This window comes from Pediculus humanus, genomic scaffold (genome assembly GCF_000006295.1).
Source record: "Pediculus humanus corporis 1103172108306 genomic scaffold, whole genome shotgun sequence".
Lineage (NCBI taxonomy): Eukaryota > Metazoa > Arthropoda > Insecta > Psocodea > Pediculidae > Pediculus > Pediculus humanus.
The window spans coordinates 13723-38505 of record NW_002987875.1 but is presented as its reverse complement, the minus strand read 5'-3'; the positions used below and the strand labels follow the sequence as shown (position 1 = coordinate 38505).

Here is a 24783-nt window from a genome sequence, read left to right as displayed (position 1 = left end):
ATTCAAATTTTTAGAGCTTGCTAATAATAATAATAATAGTAATAATGTATTAAAGTTAAGCTTTTGAAAAATTTTATTTAGTTTTCCATCATTAGGCAAAAGTGCAATAATTAATTAAATTTTGTCAAATTAAATAACAAAAAAAGGGAATAGAATCATTCAATTATTTATTAAAGTTATTATTAATCGATAAATTAATATTTAAAACGAAAAGAAAAGTATTAATATGTTTATTTATTTATTTATTTATTTATAATTTTTGTTGTATTTCGCAAAAAACAAAATGAAAACATAATCGCATCAAGTTAAAACGGGTCAAAATAAAATATTTTTATGTATTTTTCTTTTTTTTTTTTTTAGAGGGAAATAATTAATCAAAATTCATTTATTATTACTATTATTATTATTATTAATTTGTTTTTTTTTTTTTTTTTCGATGATAGCATAAAAAGTTTAAAATTCATATCAATGATGATAATAATAAAACAATGAAAATTAGAGATAGAATAAATACCCAAAAATTGCGCCTTTGTTACTTTGATTATTGTTATTTATTTATTTATATAAATATATACATATATACACTAAAATATACATGTATTTAATAATAATAATATAATTAATTTGTTTAAAATTAAAACAAAAAGTAAAATTTATTTATTTTGTTTTTAATAATTGATTTAATTCGTATATGAAATTCAAAAGTATTTACATATGGACGATAATTGAATAAAGTCGATTAATTGTTCGATAGATCGATATATCGAACGATAAATAATTTTTATAACGTTCCCTTGTTTTCAATCAAGACGAAACGAACGTACGAACAAAAAAACGAAGAAAAGTTAATTAAATTATAATATAAAATAAATGACGAAAAAAAAATAAGTAAAAATTATACTAATGTCGTAAGGTAAGTATTATAATCTATTATTATTTTCATTAATATTTTTTCCGCGAAATAATAATGATAATAATAATAAGAAAAAAAAAAAAAAATGTTTGCATTAAGCAAAAATTAGGCTTGTTTAAGCCTGATTTAATTTGTTACGTTTCCTTTAGTTTTTTTTTTTTTTTTTTTTTCTCGTTTGTACGTTTGTTTGTTACGTGAGTCATCGAGTTATTAAATTATTTGTCGTTTAATAAAAAAAAATTATTTTGTATTTTATTATTATTATTATTTGTAACAATCGTTCGGTTTTTTTTTCTTCTTTGTGTTTTTTTTAACATTGTTCGTTTTAAATTAACATTATTATTATTATTATTATTATTAACGAATCGTTAATGTTATTTATAATCATTTTGTAAGTTTATTTTTTTAAATTTGTTTTACATTTTTTTTAAAAATAATAATAATAATAATAGTAACGTGCAAATGATTTATTTTATTAAATTAATTAAAAATAAGAGAATATTTTTTAGAAAAATTGCAAGAAATAAAAAAAAAAAGAAGAAGAATGATATCATGTCGTTGGCATTTGTTTTATTTTTATTAAATCGTCATAATTATAATAATAATTTATTTAAAAAAAAAATGAAAAATCAAAAATGGCGGCTAATTCGAAAAAGGATTAAATTCAAACAAAAAAATTTATTTTCGTTACAAATAATTACAATTAATTGTTGTTAATTCATTGTCGATAATAATAATAATAATAATATAATAAAATTTTTATATTTTCAGGTTTTAAATATTAATAATAATAATAATTATTTTTTTTAATAAATTGATATAAAATTAAAAATAATAATAATAAAAAAAAAAAAGGAATCATTTGTGAAATTAGGCAACGTTGGACTTTGACAATTATTATTTATTTTATTTTATTTTATTTCTTTCTTAATTGTTATTTTAAAAATGACACATTAAATGTTAATGTCAGTGATTTTATTAAAAAAAAAAAAGAAGAGAGATTATTAGTATTATTATTATCAAAGTTTTCTTTCTAATTGTGTATTTTTTCCATTTTTTTTTTTTTTTTCTTATATAAAACAATATTGTAAGTTATTAAATACATATTAAATATTTTAATTATTTATGATTTTGTTTAAATTTATTTATTTTTATTTTTTCTTCCAGATAAAATATAATTTTATTATTAATATGGGTTGGACAAATTATCAAATTTTTTTGGTCGTACTTTTAGTTGTGACTGGATCATTTAATACTCTCAGTACAAAGTAAGTTATTTATTTTTTTTAATAATTATTAATTTTGTTGAAAAAATTATTTGAAAATTGATATCATTAATCATTTGTTTTCTCGAATCATTTTTTTTTTTCAATGTCGAGACATTTAATATTTTTTTTATCCATTAAGTTAACGCCTTTTTTTTTTTTTTTTTTTTAATTGTTATTATTACTTGCAAATATTTTGTTTAATTAGAATAAATTCCTTTTTTTATTATCGTTTAAATCCAAAAAAAATTCTTTTTTTATCAGTCAATTTTTATTTTTTCTTTCATTAACGGTTTAAGCGATAATGATATCAAAATTTTCTAGGTAATTAAAATTTTTTTATCGCTGAAATTTGGTATAAAATTTGCATGTTTTGATATATTTTAATTTTTTGATTAATGTTTTTTTGGAAAGAAATGTACATGTTTGTAATAGTTGAATGAATGCTTTACTTTTTGTATTAACATGTTAAAAAAAAATTCATTTCAAATGGGCTGATCGTATGAAATCTGAGGGTGCCGATGGAACTGTCAATATTTTGTTCATCCATTTTTTCAAACTGTGATCATGTTTTTAGGAGAAATATCTTGCTTGTTGGCATTCAGACTTGTATACTTATACTTTAGATTAAAAGATAACACACATGAAACAAGGGAATTACTTAAAGGAAATAAAAATTTTAGCGTTTGGATATTTTGTTTGCCAGCCATGTGTGATATTATAGCAACATCAGTTATGAATATCGGTTTAACATTAACATATGCATCATCATATCAAATGTTAAGAGGTGATGGGAAAATTTTAATTTCAAAATTTTTTTTTTTTTTTTTAATTTGTTCATTTTAAATAATATGGGGAGAAAAGAAAAAAAGCAGAAAAAAAAAACTTAACAATGATTTTAATTATAAATATTACGAAAATTGTTTACATTTCAAATTTAAAACAAATTTTGTCATTATCAAAAATAATATAATTAATTAATTAATTAATTAATTAATTTTGATGGAATTTTTAATTAGTTTTGAATTTTAACTCAATTAAATTTTTTTTCTTTTATTATATATTATTATTTACTCAATTGTGTTTACATCATTCAGTTGTCGTATAGATTAATTTTTAAGATAATTTTTTTTCTTCTTTATAATTTGTCTCTTAATAATAATAATTTTGCTTATTATTATTATTATTATTATTATTATTATTCTTTTTAGGATCTTTGATTGTTTTTGTCGCTTTATTATCTGTCGGTTTTCTACAAAGAAAAATTCAATGTAGAGAATGGATTGGAATTGTTATTGTTATAAGTGGACTTATTATCGTTGGAATTTCCGATTTTATGTTTAATAAAGACATTAATGTTGATACTAATAGCGTAATTACAGGTGGGGAGAATGATTTTTTTTTTTTTGTTAAAATTGTTTGTTTGGTTTCATTTAAATGTAATATAAATAATTATTTTTATTTTCAGGTGATTTATTAATTATTTTAGCACAAATAGTTACATCAGTTCAAATTGTTTTAGAAGAACATTTTGTTAGCGGTAAAGATATTCCTCCACTTCAAGCTGTCGGTTGGGAAGGTGAATAATTTCTTTTCGATTAATTTTAAAAAGGAAAAAAGTTTAAAAATTTATATAATTTAAATTTATGTACTTATTAATAAACAGGATGTTTCGGATTCACCATTCTCGGATTTTTACTCATTCCATTATATTACATTCATATTGGTAAACCTATAAGTAATGGTCCCGAGGGAAGATTGGAAGATTTGAACGATACATTCGTACAAATCAAAAATAATCTCATGCTTTTATTTCCAATATTAGGTAATTGTAATCATTTTTTTTTAGATACATTAACAATGTACAAATTAATAATTATTTTTTTATTATTATTATCGATTAGGAAATGCTGTTTCCATAGCTTTTTTTAATTTTGCTGGAATTAGTGTAACAAAGGAAATATCTGGCACAACTCGAACAGTTTTAGATAGTGTGAGAACGTTTTTCATCTGGGGTATAACTTTAGCACTTGGTTGGCAATCATTTTCAGCACTTCAGGTAAATTAAATTGATTTTGTTTTCATTTGAAAAAAAAAATTAGTTTCTATAATTTAAAAAAAAATTGTAATTTTTTTTACAGATTTTTGGTTTTTTCGTACTTCTCATGGGTATTTTTATTTACAATGATATAATAATACCTAAATTAGCCAAAAGAATATGTGATTTATGTAGATCGACTTTAGCAAATAAGAGAAGTGATATTTTAGTAAGTCATAATCCAAATGCTGCTTCACCTTGATCACAAAAACGAGTAATGTCAGAACTGTATAAATGATGCTTCAAGTTTACAAATACGTATTTTAAGTTTATTGTTATCGATAAAATACAATGAAAATGAAATGAACTCATCGATTAACTAAAATAATAATAATTCATTTTTTATTTATTGTGAGTTATAGTGTATTTTGTATATTTTATAATAGTATTGTTTTTTTAATTTTTTAATATTAGATTTTTTTTTTTCTCTTAATTAATAAAACAAGTGCATTTAAATCAATTTATAATTATTTTTTTATTAATTAATATTTGTAAACTGGCAAATTAAAAGGGGAAAAAAAAAAAAAAAAACGTACTTTAAATTTTAAATGTACTACAGTTCCTATAATAAAGTTATGCTTTATTTTTTTAATTTTTTATCATAATTATTATTATTATTTTCTTTAAACAACCTATCACTGGTTTTTTATTTATTTTATGTATAAATTATATAATAAAGAAAAGGAAAAATAGTAAATTTAATAGATTTGTTAAAATAGTATTGAAAATATGCAGAAAATGATTTACAATGGACTATCTTCAATGTTTTTATATGCAGATTGTTTTTTTTTTTTAACTATAATGAATTCCAAACTTGTTAAAAATGTGAATTATATTGATTTATTTAAAATTTTTAACGTAGAAAAGGTAAAAATTAAATTAAAATAAAACAAAAATGATGATGATAGTTGCTCTAATATACAAAATATATTTAAAATTTCCTTAAATTTTTACAATTTATAATAAAATTAACGGTTAAAATAAAATAATAAATAGTTAACACTCAATAAATATGGAGAATTTTTTTATAAAGTAATAAAAAATAAATAAGTTTCATTAAAAACTTTTTTTTTTTTTTTTTTTTTTTGAAATTGAAAAAAAAATTTCAAAATTTTTACATTTTAAGTTTAAATTACTGTTTTAAAGAGGAAATGAGGCATTTAAGATTTTTTTTTTTTTGTTAGATTGGCACCACTGTCGCGGTGAGAAAAGATGGCATGGTAGTTGTTTGCTTGGAATTTGGTGAAATTATATTTAATAAAAAAGAGACATAATTAATTGAATATAATTAATTATAATTAAATAATTTAAAAGAATTGTCGATATAAAAAGGTAATTTTTTTAAATTTACGTCATTTATTTAATTAATTTTATTTATTTTACGTTATTTGATGATGAAATTTTAATACACCTGTTCGTGGGGGAAGGACGTGTCTTGCTTCCGAAATATCCTACTTAATAAATTTATCACACTTAATTTTTAATTTAGATATTTATTCGTCACAAAAATAATCATTTTAAAACATTCTTTACTTTTATTTATTTATTTTTTATTTGTACAAAATCATATTTGTAACTTTTTATTAAAATTTTACGTCAATTTTTTTTTTTTTTACATCGTTTAAAATTTTTTTTTTTTGAAAAACATGGCCGTTGTTAAATTTTTTTCTTATTGCATAGGGAAAAAAAAAAGAGGAAACAATAATTTAATTGTCGATCGCGAATTAACATATACAATAACGTTTAATTTTACTTTAGATTTGTTTGGAAAATTAATTTAGGTAATTAATTAAAATTAATTTATTATTTTATTACATTACTGTTATGACATGTTGATTTGTGTTAAGCCCTTGAACTCAGGAATTCATTTGTTCTTCTCTCTCAAAAAAATAATTTTTTTTTTTTTTTTTTTTTACTTTAATAATAATCTTGTCTTTTCACAATCAAGGTCATTCACATTTTAATACACTAATAGATAATGATAATAAATAAAATTATTATAAAATTTTGTTGTATATAAAAGTATGGTATTTGTCTTACTTAGTAAAAATGTGTGTGTGTGTGTACATAGACTGTCACATTATTGAAATATTTTTTAAATGAGTCATATAAAGAATTTTATTTAAAATAATATATTATCATGAAATGTTATTGATTTAAAAAAAAAAAAAAAAAAAAATGTTTAACTGTGTTTTTTTTAATAATTATATCATAACATGAATTCAACATTTAAAAATCAAAATTTTAAAATAAATATTGATTTTCTATTTTTTATTCGTTTAAATTTTTAGTTTAGGGGTTTAGTTTAAAAATCCATTCAATTAATTTATTATTGTATTTAAAAGAAGACAAAAATGTTTAAATTTTAAACATTATTCAATTATGAATAATTAATTTTCAATTTCCTTATGGTTTTCATTAATTTTTTCATTTCATCGTATTTGCAACGATTTAACTGTACAAAATTTTTTAAGTGATTTTTTTTTTTTTTTTTTTTATAGAGAGTTTTGAATATTAATCAATAAGTGACATTGAATTGTTTTTTTCTTTTTTATTTGTAACAGTAAACAATTGTTCTGTTTACCGCTTGCTGATTATCTTATCATTTCAAAAAAAAAAAAAAAAAAAAAATGCATAATAAAAGAATTTGAGTACAAAATTTAATTTGCAAATTCATTTTGCTTTTTTTGGGAGAGGGGTAGGGAGGAAGGGAGGGAGGGAGAGGGGGCAGCAGAGAAAATAATCAATTTAAAACAAAAACAAACAAACAAACAAACGAGCAAACAAGAAAAAACAAAAAAAAGTAAAATATTTATTTAACAAAATCAATTTCGATTTTATCAATGAATGACTTCTTGAAAATATTACATAATTTTGACAAAGCTAAAACAAAATGACAAAAAAAAGGAAAAGGAAAAGGTATCATTATTTACCATAATAATAATAATAATAATAATAAAGAAAATGTAATTTCGACAAATCGTTTTAAAATTATCAAACATTTAAAAAAAAAAAAAAACAAAGAACAAATTTAAATGTTTTTAAATTTGTGAAACATTATCGAGTTGATTTTTTTTCTTTTTTTTTTGGTATTATCATAACCGAAATTTAAATAATTTTTTTTTTTTTTTTGTTCTTTATTTTCCTCAGGAGTCAAAGTCTAAAAAAGTTTTCCTTTTTTTTTTTTTTTACTAATTTTTTGTTAACTCATTTTAATCGTGAATGTTTTTTTTTTTTTTTTTTTTGCATATTGCAATATTTCATTAGGTTTTCAAGGCCTTAAAGGAAAAAAAATTTTTTTTTTTTTTTTTTTTTTTGCATATTTATCTTGTCGAGTAATTGATATTAGATAATAATAATAATAATAATATTTTTTATAAATTTAAATTAAATTTTTCTTAAAAGAAAATTAATTAAATAAAAAATAAGAGTATAAAGAAATGTTTAAACGTTTTACATATATATATATATATAATGAAGGTAATTGAATTTAGATCAGTCATTAATCTCACCTTTCACTTTGTGAATTTTTTATTTACTATGACCACGTTTAATATTTTTAAAGTTGTTTAATTAGTTTTGAAAAAAAATATTGTATAAAATGTCAATTTCATGAGGAGAATGAAAATTTATTATTATTATTATTTTTTTTCCTACATTTATGTAAGAAAATGAAGTTTTTGTTGATGACGTTTATTATTTTTGTTGTAGGAGCCATCGTTTGAAAATGTCGTATCACAATTTATTAGACGGGGATTGCGGTGGACAAAATCCACTCGTTAAATTAGGTAGTCATTTTTCACAGGACCAAGCTTTCAGACAAAACAGAGTTCATCCTCTCTCACCCGACTTTACACAAGCCGATTTGGTAAGGATCCTTCCCTGTTTTACTCCCGGATCTTTCCCGGATCCTCCTCGTTGTTTTTGTTGTAAATAATAATAAAACCCTTTTTGTTCCAGCTCGTACACGAATTTTTGGAAGATAACTTGACGCAAAATGTTCAAACGTTTCGAATGGATGAACTATTTAGAGAAATGCGAGATATCGAATCGAATTCGACGAGGTAATGAAAATTTTAGAAAATTAATCGAAAAAATATCGAAAAAAAAAAAAAAAAAAAATGTATTTCTTGACCTGATTTAAAAAAAAAAAAATATTTCGTAACTTTTTTTTTTTCGATATATATATTTGTATAATAATCCTTGGGTGTTAAATGTACCGTTTTATTTATTTATTTATTTTCTTTTATTATTGTTTGTTTGTTTCGTTTTGTTTTAGGTCTCCCATTAACCAAGCGCCCAACGTTGCTCAATTAACCGCCAATTTCAAAGATAACATGCAAACGGGGGGGAGTGGTGGTAAACATTCGATATGGGCTCAAGAATTTACAAATTCGGAATCGAACGAATCCGAACAACAAAAATTATTATTTCCAACGGATCCCTCTCTATCGATTCCAATTTATACCGAGCAAAACATGATAATGCCGAATGATTTAAATATGGCACCGCGAGAAAACGAATCGCTAATAAAAGAAGGCGGTGGTGGATGCGACGGTGATAAATTAAGGCCCGTCCAGGGAAATCTAAGGGATTTAAACGAATCCTCGGATTGGGGATTGGAATTTGATGAAAAGATGAAAAAAATGGATGAGAATCAATACGGGTTGGGAAAGGATTGGGTGGAAAATTTTTTAAAAAATGGCGATGAAAAAGTCGATGATAAAACGAGTTTAAACGAAAAGGAAGAAGGTGGCGGCGGTACGGGTGGTTCGTCAAAGGTACGAGTTTTCTTTCTTTTCTCTCATAATGTTTGTGTGAGAAATTTATATTTAATTATTATTATTATTATTATTATTATTTGATTTCGATATAGGAAATGATTTATTTTAAAAAACGGGTTTTTATAGATAGGAAAACAACCACATATATTATACTCATAGATATTTTTTTAAACGTTTGGCTTGAATTCAAAAAAAAAATAAAAAAAAAAATTTGTCTGCCGTAAATCCATATGAAATCTAGGCTGAGCTTAGATTTCATTGCACAAGGTCAAGACATGTTTCTTATTTTTAGGCTTAATCACTTTTTTTTTTTTTTTTTTTTTGTTTATTTACGTTTACGAAAAATATTTATTTTTTTTATTTTATATATTTAATTATAACTCATGTTCTAAGACATATCATCATCATCATCATCATCATCATTATTATTATTACTATTTTTTTTTTTTTTTTTTTTTTTTTTTTTTTCAAATTTATTTAATAATGTTTAAAATTTTGCAAAATGTTGCACACACACACACACACACGTGGGAACAACGACGACATCTACCGATGATTTTATAAAATAATTTTTTTTCCGCCATTAAAAGTAGAAAATGGATTCGATTGCCAAATTGACGCTCGTTGTCGTTGTTGTTTGTTTTTTTTTTTAAATTAATCATTCATTTAATGTAATTAATATAACAATTTTAAAATAGAATTGGAAAAAAAACTTGGAGAGGATGGATGAGGTCAACGTATTGGTGGAATGAAAACGTTTTTTTATTAAATGGTTGTTTAATGTTATTAATAATTTTCTCTATCTCTCTCTCTCTCTCTCTCTCTCTCTCTCTCTCTCTCTCTCTCTCTCAATAACCGTTTTTTAAGAATGTAGTTAAAATGTTGGTTTGTTTTTTAATTAATGAGTCGTTAAATCGTGTAATAATAATAATAATAATTATTTTTTAAATAGCTTGATTATGATTATTATTATTATTATTTCGTTACAGTTCATCAAGTTCATGAAAAGCAATCAAACGGAAAATGAAGAAAAGAAAAAAGGTGAGGAGTGGGCAGAAGAATACATGACGAGAGAATTGGATGATGCGGATTTGAATAACATATGGTCGGGGGGAAATGTGGAAAATGCGGATACGGATGCGGAAAATGCAGAATTTTCCGATCAGTTTTGGAAAAAGTTACAAAAGGAATGGGAAAAAATGTCGGAAGCGGAAGGGAGTAAATCATGGGAAAAGGAATATGCGGATTTTATCGATCCTTTCAAGGTACCCTCCCTTTTTTTTTTTTTGAAAAGGTTCGAGAGTGAGAGGGGGAGGGGAAGGGGAAGGGGGATAAAAGGAAATAATTTCCGTTTTATTTTTTTTTTTTTAATAGGAATATACTTTCGATGCTGAAAATCCGATGAAAGAAACGGAAAATCCATTTGAATGCGGTTTGAAAAAATTAGAGGAAAACGATTTGCCCTCGGCCGTTTTATGTTTCGAAGCAGCCGCACAAATCGATCCGGAAAATCCGTTGGTTTGGCAATATTTGGGAACGACGCAGGCGGAAAACGAGCAGGTTGGGTTAAATTATTTCATTCTCGAGGAGGTTGTACCATTTTTTTTTAAAAGGAATAACCCACCGGTTAACGGTTTAAACTTTTGTTTTGTTCCACGATAGGATCCTCGTGCCATTTCCGCCCTGAAAAAATGCATAAGTTTACAAAGTGATAACCTGACCGCTCTCATGTCTCTTGCAATAAGTTACACGAATGAAAATTATCAAAATCAAGCGTGTCAAATGTTGAAACAATGGCTCCAAAATAATCCAAAATATTCGGATTTGGTTAAAGATTCATCGAAGGGAAATTATTACAACATATCGTCTCTTTTGTCTTCGTAAGGAATTTTTTTTTATATTTTTTTTTGTGTGACGTTTTTGTCTTTTTGAGTAGAATAATGTTTTTTTATTATTTTCACACAGTAACATTCATCAAGAAGTTAAAGAAATGTTCATCGCGGCCGCGAATAAATGTCCGACAGGAGAAATCGACGTCGACGTTCAATGCGGACTCGGAGTTTTGTTTAATCTTTCAAATGAAATCGACAAAGCTGCGGATTGTTTCAAGGCGGCTTTGCAAGCGAGGCCAAAGGTATGAAATGTTGATGACGTCGATTAAAAGAGAGAGAGAGAAAGAAAATGTCATGATGTTTTGTTATCCCTTTCAGGATTTTCGAATGTGGAATCGTCTGGGTGCAACTTTGGCCAACGGACACAGGAGCGAAGAAGCCGTCGATGCTTATTACAACGCATTGCATTTGAGTCCGGGTTTTATAAGGGCTCGATATAATTTGGGAATAACGTGCGTGAACCTCGGAGCCAATCGGTAAATACTTGTATTCCCGGGATTAAGCAAAACAAGAGAGAGAGTGAGAGAGAGAGAAAGAGTGAGAGAGAGAGAGAGAGTGAGAGAGAGAGAGTGAGTGAGAGAGAGAGAGTGAGTGAGAGAGAGAGAGTGAGTGAGAGAGAGAGAGTGAGTGAGAGAGAGAGAGTGAGTGAGAGAGAGAGAGTGAGTGAGAGAGAGAGAGTGAGTGAGAGAGAGAGAGTGAGTGAGAGAGAGAGAGTGAGTGAGAGAGAGAGAGTGAGTGAGAGAGAGAGAGTGAGTGAGAGAGAGAGAGTGAGTGAGAGAGAGAGAGTGAGTGAGAGAGAGAGAGTGAGTGAGAGAGAGAGAGTGAGTGAGAGAGAGAGAGTGAGTGAGAGAGAGAGAGTGAGTGAGAGAGAGAGAGTGAGTGAGAGAGAGAGAGTGAGTGAGAGAGAGAGAGTGAGTGAGAGAGAGAGAGTGAGTGAGAGAGAGAGAGAGAGAGAGAGAGAGAGAGAGAGAGAGAGAGAGAGAGAGAGAGAGAGAGAGAGAGAGTGAGAGAGAGAGAGAGAGAGAGAGAGAGAGAGAGAGAGAGAGAGAGAGAGAGAGAGAGAGAGAGAGAGAGAGAGAGAGAGAACAAACTTTTTAATTTTTTTTAATTATTGTTTACGATACAGAGAAGCAGCCGAACATTTGCTGACCGCACTTAATCAGCAAGCAAAGGGTAGAAATTCTCAGGGCGACGTCGGAATAATGAGCGAATCCATTTGGACGACATTGAAAATGGTTGTCAACCTTTTGGGAAAGCAAGAATTACTCGCAGCAGTCGATGCAAGGTAATTCTTAATTAATTTTTTTTTAAATTTGTGAGGGGTTCTTTGGGCTTTTATATTCTCTTGCATTTTCTTTCTCTTTCTCTCGTTTCCCTTCCCCCCACCCCCCCCGTGAAAAAAATTTTAATTTTTCTTTTTTTCTTTTGTTTTTTAAAGAGATTTGACGACGCTCAACAAAGAATTCAACATAAAATGAAGTAGTTTTTTTTTTTTTTTTTTTTTGTTTTTTTTTCTTTTTTTCTCTTCTTCTTTTAAACAGAAAACAAAAAGAAAATGGAAAAAAAAGAAAAAAAAAAAAAAAAAAAAGAGAAAAGGAAAAAAGGAAGGAAAAAAGGAAAAATTATCGATCGCGATATAAAGTGAAAATTAATTTTTTTTTTTTTTTTTTTATATAACGTTAAATGACGAAAAAACGGTTTATAACTGACAAAACTTGCTTGGAACCAAGTTGATTGTCTTTTCAAAAAAACAAAAAAAAAGAAAAAAATTTTTGCTTTTTAAAATCATCGTCATCATCGTCAATCGTCATTCGTCATTATTTTATGTTTTTTGTCTCGGTTGTGATGAGCCGGTAACCATAAATAAAGGATGACACGAGTCCCTCGGTCGGTCAGCTGGTCGGTCGGTACCAGGGGCAGATACCAAAAAGAAAGAGGAGGCGAAGAAGAAGAAGTGAAGGAGGAGGAGGAGTAGAAGGAGGAGGAAGAAAAAAAAAGCAGGAAAAAAGAAATCGAATTTGTTTTTTTTTTTTTTCGCATTATAAAACATCACAGTTTAGTTATAGTAAACACACACAGACACACACACATACAGTTGGAAATCAATAATAAATCGATAATCGATAATCAATAATCGATAACAAATCATTGCAATCGAGAATTTGAAGAAGTGAGAAAAGGAAAAAGGAAAAAAGGAAAAAAAAAAAGGAAAAACGGGTTTTTCGGGTTTTTTTTTAAAAATTTTTTTCCCCATTGATTTATATATATTGATTTTTTTTTTTTTTGTTATTTTTTAAATTTGATTTTTTTTAAACGCGTTCGTTAAATGTTTTCCAAGTTAAGTTTCAGTTGAATTTTTTTTTTTTTTATTATAACTATCATCATCATCATCATCATCATCATCATCATCATCATCATCATCATTATCATCATCGTCATCAACATCATCATACACACAAACACACACAAACATGTCGTTTTCCGTCGGTTCGGTTTTATGCGACGGGGGAAAGAAAGAAAGAAATGAATGAATGACGTCATTCAAGATGGGTTTCGATGACGTCGTCTTATTCGTCGTCGTCCGTATCCTCTCACGCGTGTGTGTGTGTGTGAGAGAGAGAGGGAGAGAATGAAACGGAAATTTGTAAAACCCGGTGAAAATGAAAAAAAAAAAAAAAAGACGGAAAATGACGCGGAAAATTTTTTATTTTTATTTTGTTTAATTATTATTATTATTGTTATTGTTATTAATGATGCTTCATCACTCTTTCTCTCTCACTCTCTCACTCTCTCTCTTTCTTTCATTCGGTTTCGGTGTAAACGTTGTTTATGTTGTTGAAAACGTTCTAGAATAATTTTATTCGGGGGAGAACAAAAAGAAAGGGAGGAGTGTGAGTGGGAGGAGAGAGGGAGGAGGGTGGAGGGAGGGAGGGGAAAACCGCCAAGCCAACTTCAACCGATTATTATTATTATTATTATCATTATTGCCTACATCATCGTCACCATCATCATTATCATCACCGTCGCAATCATCGTCGTCACAATATTAATAATAATAATGATCAATTCATAGTCATTCATATTGTAAAAATGAAATAATGATAATTTTATTACAATAAAATACCAGCCACTTTTTTTTTATATAATGATAATGATAATGATAATAATGCACGTGCAAAAAAACGTTGCCGAAAAAAAAAGAAAAAAAAATTTATTGCTCTTATTATTATTATTATTATTATCTCTATTACTATTACTATTTTTTAATAAGGTACGCGCATGATAATAATATAGCTATATATTAATATATATGCATATAAATATTTATGTGTAAATTTATATTATAAACTATATTTTGTATTGTATCGTCTATTATTATTATTATTATTATTATAATTATTATTATTATATTTACGATTGATTTATAACGTTTATGGGAATTAATACTATTATCATTATTATAATAATAATAATAAATTCGATGCGAAAAAGCGTTAAAAAAAAAAAATTGTGAAAAAAAATTTGAAGGAAATGATGACCGTGACGTATGGATTACGTCACTTCCGGCCGATGTCGGAGCATAATAAACTCGGTTGCTTTTATTTAATTTCCGGTGGATTAATACTTACTTATTCTTATATATATATATATATATATATATATGTCTATAATTTTTATTTTTAAAAGATTTATATGATTCCCGAAATATTTTTTAATATATAATAATTATTAATAATGATAATAATAATAATGATAATGATATTAATATATACATATATTAAATATTAATGTAAGGTTAAAAGTTGAAAAAAAAAAATTTATTAAAAAAAAAAAAAAATTGCGAAAAAAAAGGAAAAAAGGAAAAAAAAAAAAAAAAGATATTTTTACTATAGTGTTAAAACCCCCCGAAAGTCCAACCCGTACGTCCACGTCGTGGGGGATGGGCAACGGAAAATTAAAGTAGAATTTCCGGGTCCTTTTTTTTTTTTTTTTTTTCAAAGAAAAGAAAATCCGGAAAAACGAAAAATTTAAACCGGCAAACACGGGCTCTGGTCGATTTTTTTTTTTTTTTATATATATAATTTTTAATCGCGTTTATATAAATATATATATATATATATACATATGTATGTGGTTTTTTTTATTAATAATAATAAATATCATCATTATCATCATCATCATCAAGACCCGTCGTCGTCGTTCACATTATTATTATTATTGTTATTATTTTCATTAACGGCTTTAATCAATATTTTCATAAAGAAAATCGGGTGAAGTTGGCTCATAGTTGGTTTATTATTATTATTGTTATTATTACGATCATAATCATCATTATCATTATCATCGTGATTACTCATGAAATGTCATCATCATCATTATTATAATACCATTATTATTATTATTATTATTTTATTTTATTTTTTTATTATTATTTTGTAAAAATGTTGTGTGTAACGCATTTTAAAAAAATAAAAATAAAAAATTATAAATTTATTATTATTATTATTATTATTAAGTTCATTTTGTGAATGAACGTACTCTCAACCGATCCCACTCCCCCTCGCCACACCCCCCTTGCGTGCGCGCGCATTTACGTCACCCGTCTACGGAAAAGGATTTACGTTCTGATGGAGGTCAATGACTTCTTTCTTCCCTCGTAGTGAGAATCGAATACCACTACGAGGTCGATGACCTCTATAAATACGTACGCGTAAAATCCCATTCATGAAAAAATTTTTAGGGATGAATGGTATCCAGGATTTCGTTTAAAAAAAAATTGACAAATATTATTATTATTATTATTATTATTTATATTGTTTCGCATAGAAAATGTACAAAAAATATTTTATTTTTTTTTATTCGAATAATAAGGTTACGTGTGATGATAATAATAATATTAATAATAATAATAATTAATTAATTAATTATAATTAAAAAGAAAAAAAAAGAAAAATCTTTTTCGGATGCGTAACGCGTAGGGAGATCCGAAAAAAAGTTATTATTATTATTATTATTATTATTATTATTATTATCATTAAATTTATTATTTTTAAAAATAAGTTTTATACGCGAATATATGTATATGATAATGATAATAATAATTAAATTATTTTGTTGGCAACATTGATTTTTTTTTTGTTTCTAATTAAAAAAAGGGATGCGATATAAAAAAAAATTTTTTTTTATTCGGTTGCTAAATTAAATAATGATAATAATAATAATAATGCAACCGGAAGTGAGCAGATTTTATACGACAATTGAGCATTCATAAAAAATTTTTTTTTAAATAAATAATTTTGATTGTTTGTTTGTTCGTTTGTTTGTTATGTCATTGAAGACATCAATCCATCCCTAAATATTAATTAAATTTTGTTTGTTTTGTTTGTTTGTTTTGTTTGTTAAATTAGTCTAGCTTTCGATCTTTGATTTGTTCTGCTGAAATCCGGTTCACCGAGATGATCGAAACTACTTCCGTAATCGGAAAAAGAACCAGCATCGTCATAATAAGCATAATCATAAGCTACGTCTTTTTTTTCTGTTTGTTTTGGTGGTGCCGTCGGTGAGGGATAAATTCTTTGTGGTAAAGGTCTGGATGGGGATGATGGTTGTGGCAAATCCGGTTTTTGCGATGGGGATCCCGTTGGAGAATATGAATTTCCAGGTTGGTTAGTAGACGATTGGGATGATGAGTAAAAGTTTTGTCTCGGTGCTGGTGGGGTGTCGTATGTTGGTGTCGTTTTTGGTGTTGTTACGATTGTTGGTGTTATGTATTTTGTGGTTGTTGTTGTTGTTGTCGTCGATGTTTCCGTTAATCTTGTATTGTTGTTGATTTTACTATCGTAATTTTTGTAATTGTTGTTAGCGAATGAATTTAAATCGCTCGGCCGGAAATTATTACTTGGCGCCGTTTTTAAAAATTCTTGATTGTCGCCATCGTCGAATTCTTCCAAATTTCTACTGTACGTTTGTCGTTGGTTGTATTGACGACTTCCTTGTGCTTCGTAACTTTGTTGTGAGGTTGATGTTTGTTGATTGTTGTAATTTTGTCCTCTGTTTTGTGCCACTCCTGCGGTTTGTTGTTGTTGTTGTCTGTTTTGATCGTAAGTTCCACCGTTGTTGGCTTGATATTGTTGTTGTTGTCTGTTTTGATCGTAAGTTCCACCGTTGTTGGCTTGATATTGTTGTTGTTGTCTGTTTTGATCGTAAGTTCCACCGTTGTTGGCTTGATATTGTTGTTGTTGTCTGTTTTGATCGTAAGTTCCACCGTTGTTTCCTTGATATTGTTGCTGTTGTCTGTTTGTTTGTTGTTGATAGTTACCGTTGTTTACTTGTTGGCGATTTTGTTGAAAGTTTCCGTTGGTACTGACACCTTGTTGTGGTTGTTGTTGTTGTTGTGGAAGAGGTGAATTTCCATTTTGTCTTTGTTGTGGAAAGTTAGATGTTCTCAATGTAGGATTTTGTCTGTTCGTTAGCGATTGTTGTTGATTTTGTTGTTGTTGTTCAGGATAATTTTGTTGTGTGTTTGGAAATTGTCTTGATTGTTGAAAGTTTTGCGTCGCTGGTGTATTTACTCGGTTTTGTTGTTGTTGTTGTGGAAAATTTATATTTCCTGGTCTGTTAAATTTTTGTTGTTCTTGTTGTTGCTGTTGTTGTTGTTGTTGTGGGTAATTTTGATTTTGAAAGTTTCCATTTGTTGTCGAGGCTGGTAAAACTCCATTGGCAGATGTTTGTGGGTAATTAGCGGTTGTTTGCCTGTTTTGTTGTTGAAAATTATTATTGTTGTTTCCTCTATTATTTTGATTGTAATTGGATCCGGCAGCAACGATTGGATTTTTTAACAAACTAAAAGCTGTCGTTTCTTTTTTCGTGTCTGTTGTAGGTTCTGGATTTTTCAAACCCGCAACAGTCGGACTCGATTCATAAAATGCCGGAGTTGTTTGTTCGATTTTTTTAAACGGTGGAAATCTCGATTGTTGTTGCGGGAAATTTTGTTGCGAACCCTGGGGTAAATTTTGTTTAAATACATCACCGTTGGCACCACTGACGGGAGCTAATGTTGTCGTCGTCGGACGGCTCACAGTGTTATATTTTGAATTAGAATCCCCGAATCCACCAAATTTTTGTGTGACTTGAGTTGTAAATGATGAAAATCCCGGTTGTTGAGGGGCTTGAGTCGGACGTACGGTTACTTCATCTTCCGGTCTTTTCCTCGTCAATTTTCTTACAGCAATTTTAGTTCTTTTCTTATCGTTTAATTGATTTTGATTTTCGACAACGGTTTGTTGAGTTGTTGGTGTTTGTTCCGTTTGTTTTCTAAATTGCGATTGAAATTGTGTTTTAGGTCTAAATTGTTGACTCGGTCTTGGCCTATATTGACTATTGTTTAATATTTCCGGTTTTTTAGTCGTTGTTTCCTCTTCATCTTCTTCTAAATCTTTTCCTTTATTACGATTGTTAAAGAAATTTGACGAAGAACTTCCCCTATAATAATAATAATAATAATAATATAATTTAAAAAAAAAACAATCGTAGATGACGTAATAAAGAAAATAATAATAATAATACCTTAAAATATCTTTAGAATGAAGTCTTCTATCTCCGGTTTCACTTTTTTGTAAATAATAATCATCATCTTCGTACACGTTGTTTGTCAAAATGGGGGATTTTGTTGAGGGACCCAATGGTAAGACCGAACCCTTGTTACCGGTCGATGGTGGTACAGGTACTCTTTTAGCCGGAGAACTTCCGATTCTGTACAAATCGAAATTTTCATAATAAAGACCTGAACCGGCGCAATCGATATCGCCGGAATCGGCGCAAATTTGATTTTTTTGATCGAAAGCCGTTTCGTTCGGACATAAAAATCTAAAATCTTGTACCTAAAAAAAAAAAAAAAAAAAAAAAAACGTTAAAAAAAGGAAAATGTCGTTTGTTTATTTTAAAAAATGAAAATTTCTGAACGTACTCCCTGTCCTGGTATTTTAACGCAAACGTGAAACATTTGACAATTGGCTTCCAGATCCGCATAATATCCTCCTAATATTTTATCACGACAATCAAAATTTGTTTCGGGCATGTCTTCGAGACTATAATACCTTCTTTGTCCATTGACTAATGCCACGACGGCAAGCATAACTAATAAGAATAAAAAAAAAAAAAAAAAAATTTAAATAAATCCAATCATTTTATATGTACCCGTGAAAAATAAATTTAAAAATCATGAGATTCGTGATAAGAAAATCATCATCATTATTGTTTTTTACCATAATAATAATAATAATATATAAATTTCGTAAAAAAAAATTATACATTCGCAATAATAATAATAATAATAATAATAATAAAACAATAGTAAATGTGTTATCAATAGTTAGATAATAAAAGATAAAAGGTCAAATGAAGACAATACTATAATAATGATGATGATGATTTTTAACTTTTATGACCTCGTTAATTATTTACGCAGAATTTAAAATAATTTTATTCTCCTCCCCCTTCCCCCCAATCCATTTTTTTATATAAAAAAATTCGGTTTTATTATCATCATTATCATCGGTCGATTAATTACGTAATAAAAATTATCCACGCCACTTTTTTTTTTTAAAGGTTATAAATATATTTTCACTAAATTTTTTTTTTTTTTTTTTTTTTCTTATTGTTTTATTTTATTGCACACCCTTTAGCAGTTATTGTGTAGTCGATTTCATGAATAATAATAATAATAATAATAATAATAATAATAATAATAATACCAAAATAATTTTCTTCTGCTTTGTTTTTTTTTTGTTGAATTGTTTAAATTCCAGTTGTTTGTTTTTTATATGTAATCACGTGGGTTTTAAACAATTCAATACACAACTTTCCATAGTTTAATTTTTTTTTTTTTTTTCTTTTGTTTTATTTTATTATTATTATTATTATTATCATATTCCCGGGAGTTGTCGCCGATGACGACGACGACGACGACGACGACGCCTCAGGAAAATTAATTAAGTAATTAATTTGAAAAAAAAATAAAACAAAACAAAAGAAATTTTTTATCGTTAAAAAAAAAAAACTTACCGATTAGTTTTAAATGCATGACGTTTTTTTTTTTTTTTTAAATTCTTTTATCTCTATCTCTCTCACTCTGTTTGTTTGTTTGTTTGTTTGGAAAAAAAACCTGAAAAAATAAATAATAATAATAATAATTAATTAACTCGTAATATTAATAATGATGATGATTTTAACTAATTAAATTATTATAAAAATTAAATTTTTCCTTTTTTTTTCATATTAAATATTAATTTCGAAGGGGGTGGGGGTGGGAGCGGGGTGGTGGGGGATGTGGGAAAGGGCGGTAAATTGTAAAATGAGGTCAAAGGTAAAAGTTCTTAATTAAAAAACCGACGCTTTCGAAAAAAAAAAAAAATTATTATTATTATTTTTTCTCCGAGGGACGTTTGGATTCGATTACACATAAACAAGACGTTTAAAACGTTTTGAAAAATTTAATGAATGAAAATTTCTCTCTCTCTCTCTCTCTCTCTCTCTTGTCTCTTATACTCACTCTCTCTTTCTCTTTCACATTTGCGCATCATTAATTACAGGGTTTCATAACGAACGTAATCGATTACAAAACGACGAGAAATTTTTTTTTTTTTTTTTTTTTTTTTATCATCGTACCTGCACTTGTCTAAACCTTGCGTGCTTGGGTGCGTGTGTGCGTGTACGACCTTATTTCCTGTGTAAGGAAACTTTAATACTTTTTAGTTCGTAACAATCGAATTTCAATAATACTAATAATAATAATAATAATATTTTACGTTTTGTTTTTTTTTTCGACAGTAATGATTTTCACGAGTGTAACAAAATGAGGTTATGTATCATAATAATAATAATGATAATAAACCGTGTGAACCTTGTTACGTTTTATTGCGAACGAAATGTATTGTATATGAAAAAAAAAAAAAAAAAATTTTCATCCATTATATTATTAAGATAAAAAAAAAAATATATAACGCAACATCATGGTAAACTTATATGCGTATGTGAATTCTCGGTTAATTATCATTATTATCTTTATCATCATCATTATTATTATTATTATTGTTTTCACATGTAGTAATGAAATTTCATTTTTTTTGGTTTCATTGTTTTAATTAATTAATTAATTTTTATTTATTTTACCATTGCGTAATCGTTAAAACAAAAAAAAATTATAAAAATTTTCGATAAATTTATTATACGTGTCATTAGAAAATTATATATAAGTTAATGACACGTTTCCCCCCCCGATTACGAACGTGTATATGCGTGCTTGCGTGCGTGCGTGTGGTAATAAAAATTTTTTTTCTTCATTTATTTAAATTCTATTTAATTATTATTATTATTATTAAGATTTAAAAATTCAATAAATAAATAAATAAATAGAAAGGTATCAAGAGAAATTTATTAAATAAAAAAAAATAAAAAACTTTCTATTTAATTTATGACTCCAAAAAAAAAAAAAAAAAAATGTCTGGAATCGTATAATTGTCAGGAACGCCCTCGAATTATTATTATTATTATTTTTACTCGAAATGTCAAATAAATTAAAAATGTGAGAAGGAGGAGGAAGTGGAAGGTTTGATACGTAATGGCGGCGAAAAGAGTATACAAAAAAAACGGTTTTTATGACGTCATCATACATATATATTCGTATGTAAATATATGTACGTATGTATGTATTATGCATGCACGGTTAAACATTATCTCGTAAATCTATGTGTAACGCCAATGATGATAATGATGATGATGATGATGATGATGATGATGATGACCCTGGAACATTCTAGATGTATCATTTCGCAATATTCGAATAAGAACAAAAAAAAAAACGAAACGATTCGATTTGAAATTCGATTCAATTTAAAATTTTTTTTAATATAAAATTTCCTTTTTGTTAATGATGATGATGATAATAATGATGATGATGATGAAGGAGAAAAAACAAAATGAAAAATCGTTTGTACGGTTTTTGTAGTATATTGAAAAAAAAAAAAAAAAAAAATAGGCGTTTAATATTAACATCTCACTCGCCTTAAACCAAAAAAAAATTATTAATAATTATTATTATTATTATTATTACATTTTCACTTTTGTTCACGTAACACCTCTTCTCCTTCCCTCCCCCTACCGTAAAAGAAATTCATTACCACTGATATAATTTTAAAAAAAGTTCGGTTTTTTTTCGGGGGGGTTTAATCGTTATAAATTTTCCGTTAAACGCACATGGACAGCACGTGCGTGCGTGTCTGCGTGCATGTAAATAATTTAACGTTAATTGAATGATGGTAATAAAAAAATTTTTTAATGTGTCAGATTTTTTATAGAACAATCACGATGATGATATTGATAATAATAATAATAATTAAAAATTATGTTCGAGGTATCGAAACGCCGGAAATGAATTTTAAAAAAAAAAAAAAAAACGTCTACGTTCGTCCGTTCGTTCGTACGGTAATTAATCAATGAAATTTATAAAATATTAATTTATTATTATTATTGATATTTTAAAACTCACGCACGTTTTCTCACGCACGCACGCACTCACGCACACGTTTCTCGCGTGAAATAATAAATTAATTAAAAAAAAAAAAAACAAAAGTGATTAATGAATATATATAAGAAAAATAATAATAATAATCATTCAATCCAATGAACTTTCATTTCCTTTTACGATGACAAACAACAAACCGAAAATAAAAAAAGGAAAACGATTAAAAAATTTTTTGTTTGTTCGTTTGTTTGTTTTGTCCTTTTGTTCGCAAATAATATTTTAATTATTATCATTAATTTAATTAATTATGGCGGGTTTTTTTTTTCTTTAAAACGACCGAAATAAGGAATTTAAGAAAATACAGGAAGTTACGATGCGATTCGCACACCTGAGTGCATGAATAACGTAAACAGGAACAAACGACAAACGACAAACGACAACAACAACCGCAACAATAATAATTCGCGCGCGCATTTTTTTTTTCCTTAATAGATTATCCTGCTTCACATTCGTTTTATTCAATCGGAAATGATGAGGATAAATAGTTAATCTCACTGGATTAAATCGTAATCCCCCTTTAATCTCGTCAGATTAAAAAAATAATAATGTGAGGCGCCGTAAAAAAGAAAAATTCTCCCCAAAAAAATACTTCGTGAGAATTTTTTGTTTTATTCATACGTCGTAAGTTTAACAACGAAACGTGATTTTTACGAAACTCGCTATACGAATTCCATCCGAGTTTTTTTTATATTTGATGCAACTTTACATTGACTTAATTATGCGTCCGCCATTTTCTTTTTAACTTAAAAAACGATTATAATATAACCTTTCCAAAAAGAAAAAAGTGAGTGAGAGAGCGAGCGTGTGAGTGAGAACGAGAGGGAGAGAGAGAAAGAAAGAGAGAGATATTAATAAATTTACATTTATATATGTTTTATTATAAACGTACATCAAAGGTAATAAAAAAATCAAGTTATTAATGTTTTTCTTTCTCTCTCTTTTCGTTTTTAATGATCAATCACGTCAATCAATCATAATTAAAATATATAAATACCTTTCGTGTGCGCGTGCGTAAGAATTAATTGTACATGTATTTAAAAAAAAAAGAAAATAATTAACGACCGTTAAAATCGAACGTGAATTTTTTTTTAAAAAAAAGTTTCAAAATTTTCCCGCGTTGAGCGTCGTCGTCGTCGGTCGTCGTTAGTGACGTCATCGCCATCGTCTTGTTGCCACCCTTTCCTGTTTATTTTACCCCATTAATTCATAACTCTCATTGGTTTAATTTTTAAAAATGAATTATTATTATTATTATTCCCGTTTTTTTCCGAATTTAGTAATAATAATAATAATAATGATGATGATGATGATGATAATTGTCGAAATTTTCAAATGATTTTCATACCGTTTTTATACTTAATAAAATATTACGTAATTTTTTTTTTTTTTTGTTGGTAATTATACCATCCCGTAACGTGAATTACTTAAACGTTTTATTTTATTTAAAAAAGCAAAAAAAATTTTTTTTTTTTTCATTTGCTTTTCAATGTAATGATAATAATAATAATCACTTTAAGACTTTTTATATAATCAAAATGTTAAAATAAATAATAATAATAATAAATACTCGAGAAAAGGAATTTTTTTAGTTTTCATCGCGAAAATATATATATATAAGCAAGTTTTTTTTTTTTTTTTTTTTAAATTATGTAATTTTGTTAATGAAAAATAATGAATTTTTAATAATCGTTGAATTTATCTAATTCCACGTCATAATTTTATTACGACGTTTTTTTTTTTTTTTTTTGTAAATTACATCTCCCGCCCCGATGATTCCAACTACTACTACTTTTTTTTTCTTCCAGTTTTCCCTTGGGCTTTGAAAAAAAAAAAAAAAAAATTTTTTTTCTCAACTTGTTTTTATGTAAAATGGCGATGGTGCCACGATAACGATGATGACACGAGCCCTAAATAATATAATTTAAAACGATTTCTCAAGTTGAAAAAAAAAAAAAAAATTTTTTTTTTATATATTTCTCAATGAAATTCATCTTTTAAACATTCACTTTTTAAATTTTCATTAACATAATTTTTTCTTCTGCTTTTTTTTTTTTAAGAAAAGAAAAAAAACGTGTTTCTTCGTGGATTATTACTTCATGATATTTTCCGGTGAGTAAATTATTTATTTCATTATTATTATTAAAAAAAAAAATTTTTTTTTTTACCGGAGGCGAATGATGTTGCACAAAAAAAATAAATTGTACGCTAAATAATAAATCATTCATTTTATAATAAAGCGCCCTTTTTTTG

The 24783-nt window shown here is 26.7% G+C and overlaps 3 protein-coding genes across 3 annotated transcripts; 2 read left to right on the top strand and 1 right to left on the bottom strand.

Annotated features, from left to right (window-relative positions):
* Positions 1 to 2038: 2038 nt before the first annotated feature.
* Phum_PHUM575030 (uncharacterized protein) lies at positions 2039 to 4246 on the top strand (the record flags this gene model as incomplete). The annotated part of the gene is made up of 7 exons (XM_002432134.1): positions 2039 to 2181; positions 2387 to 2409; positions 2693 to 2965; positions 3390 to 3560; positions 3677 to 3757; positions 3845 to 4003; positions 4083 to 4246. 7 exons carry the CDS (start codon positions 2039 to 2041, stop codon positions 4244 to 4246), a joined length of 1014 nt encoding a protein of 337 aa, XP_002432179.1.
* Positions 4247 to 8003: 3757 nt separating this feature from the next.
* Positions 8004 to 12430, top strand: Phum_PHUM575020 (Peroxisomal targeting signal 1 receptor, putative; the record flags this gene model as incomplete). The annotated part of the gene is made up of 11 exons (XM_002432133.1): positions 8004 to 8144; positions 8237 to 8340; positions 8631 to 8850; positions 8932 to 9007; positions 10213 to 10325; positions 10435 to 10620; positions 10723 to 10940; positions 11026 to 11194; positions 11271 to 11428; positions 12079 to 12237; positions 12391 to 12430. The coding sequence occupies 11 exons, from the start codon at positions 8004 to 8006 to the stop codon at positions 12428 to 12430; spliced, it is 1584 nt and encodes a 527-aa protein (XP_002432178.1).
* A 3140-nt stretch (positions 12431 to 15570) lies between these two features.
* On the bottom strand, positions 15571 to 19086 carry Phum_PHUM575010 (uncharacterized protein; the record flags this gene model as incomplete). The annotated part of the gene is made up of 6 exons (XM_002432132.1): positions 15571 to 15647; positions 16405 to 16662; positions 16789 to 17019; positions 17272 to 18428; positions 18519 to 18832; positions 18919 to 19086. The coding sequence occupies 6 exons, from the start codon at positions 19084 to 19086 to the stop codon at positions 15571 to 15573; spliced, it is 2205 nt and encodes a 734-aa protein (XP_002432177.1).
* Between the last annotated feature and the right edge of the window lie 5697 nt (positions 19087 to 24783).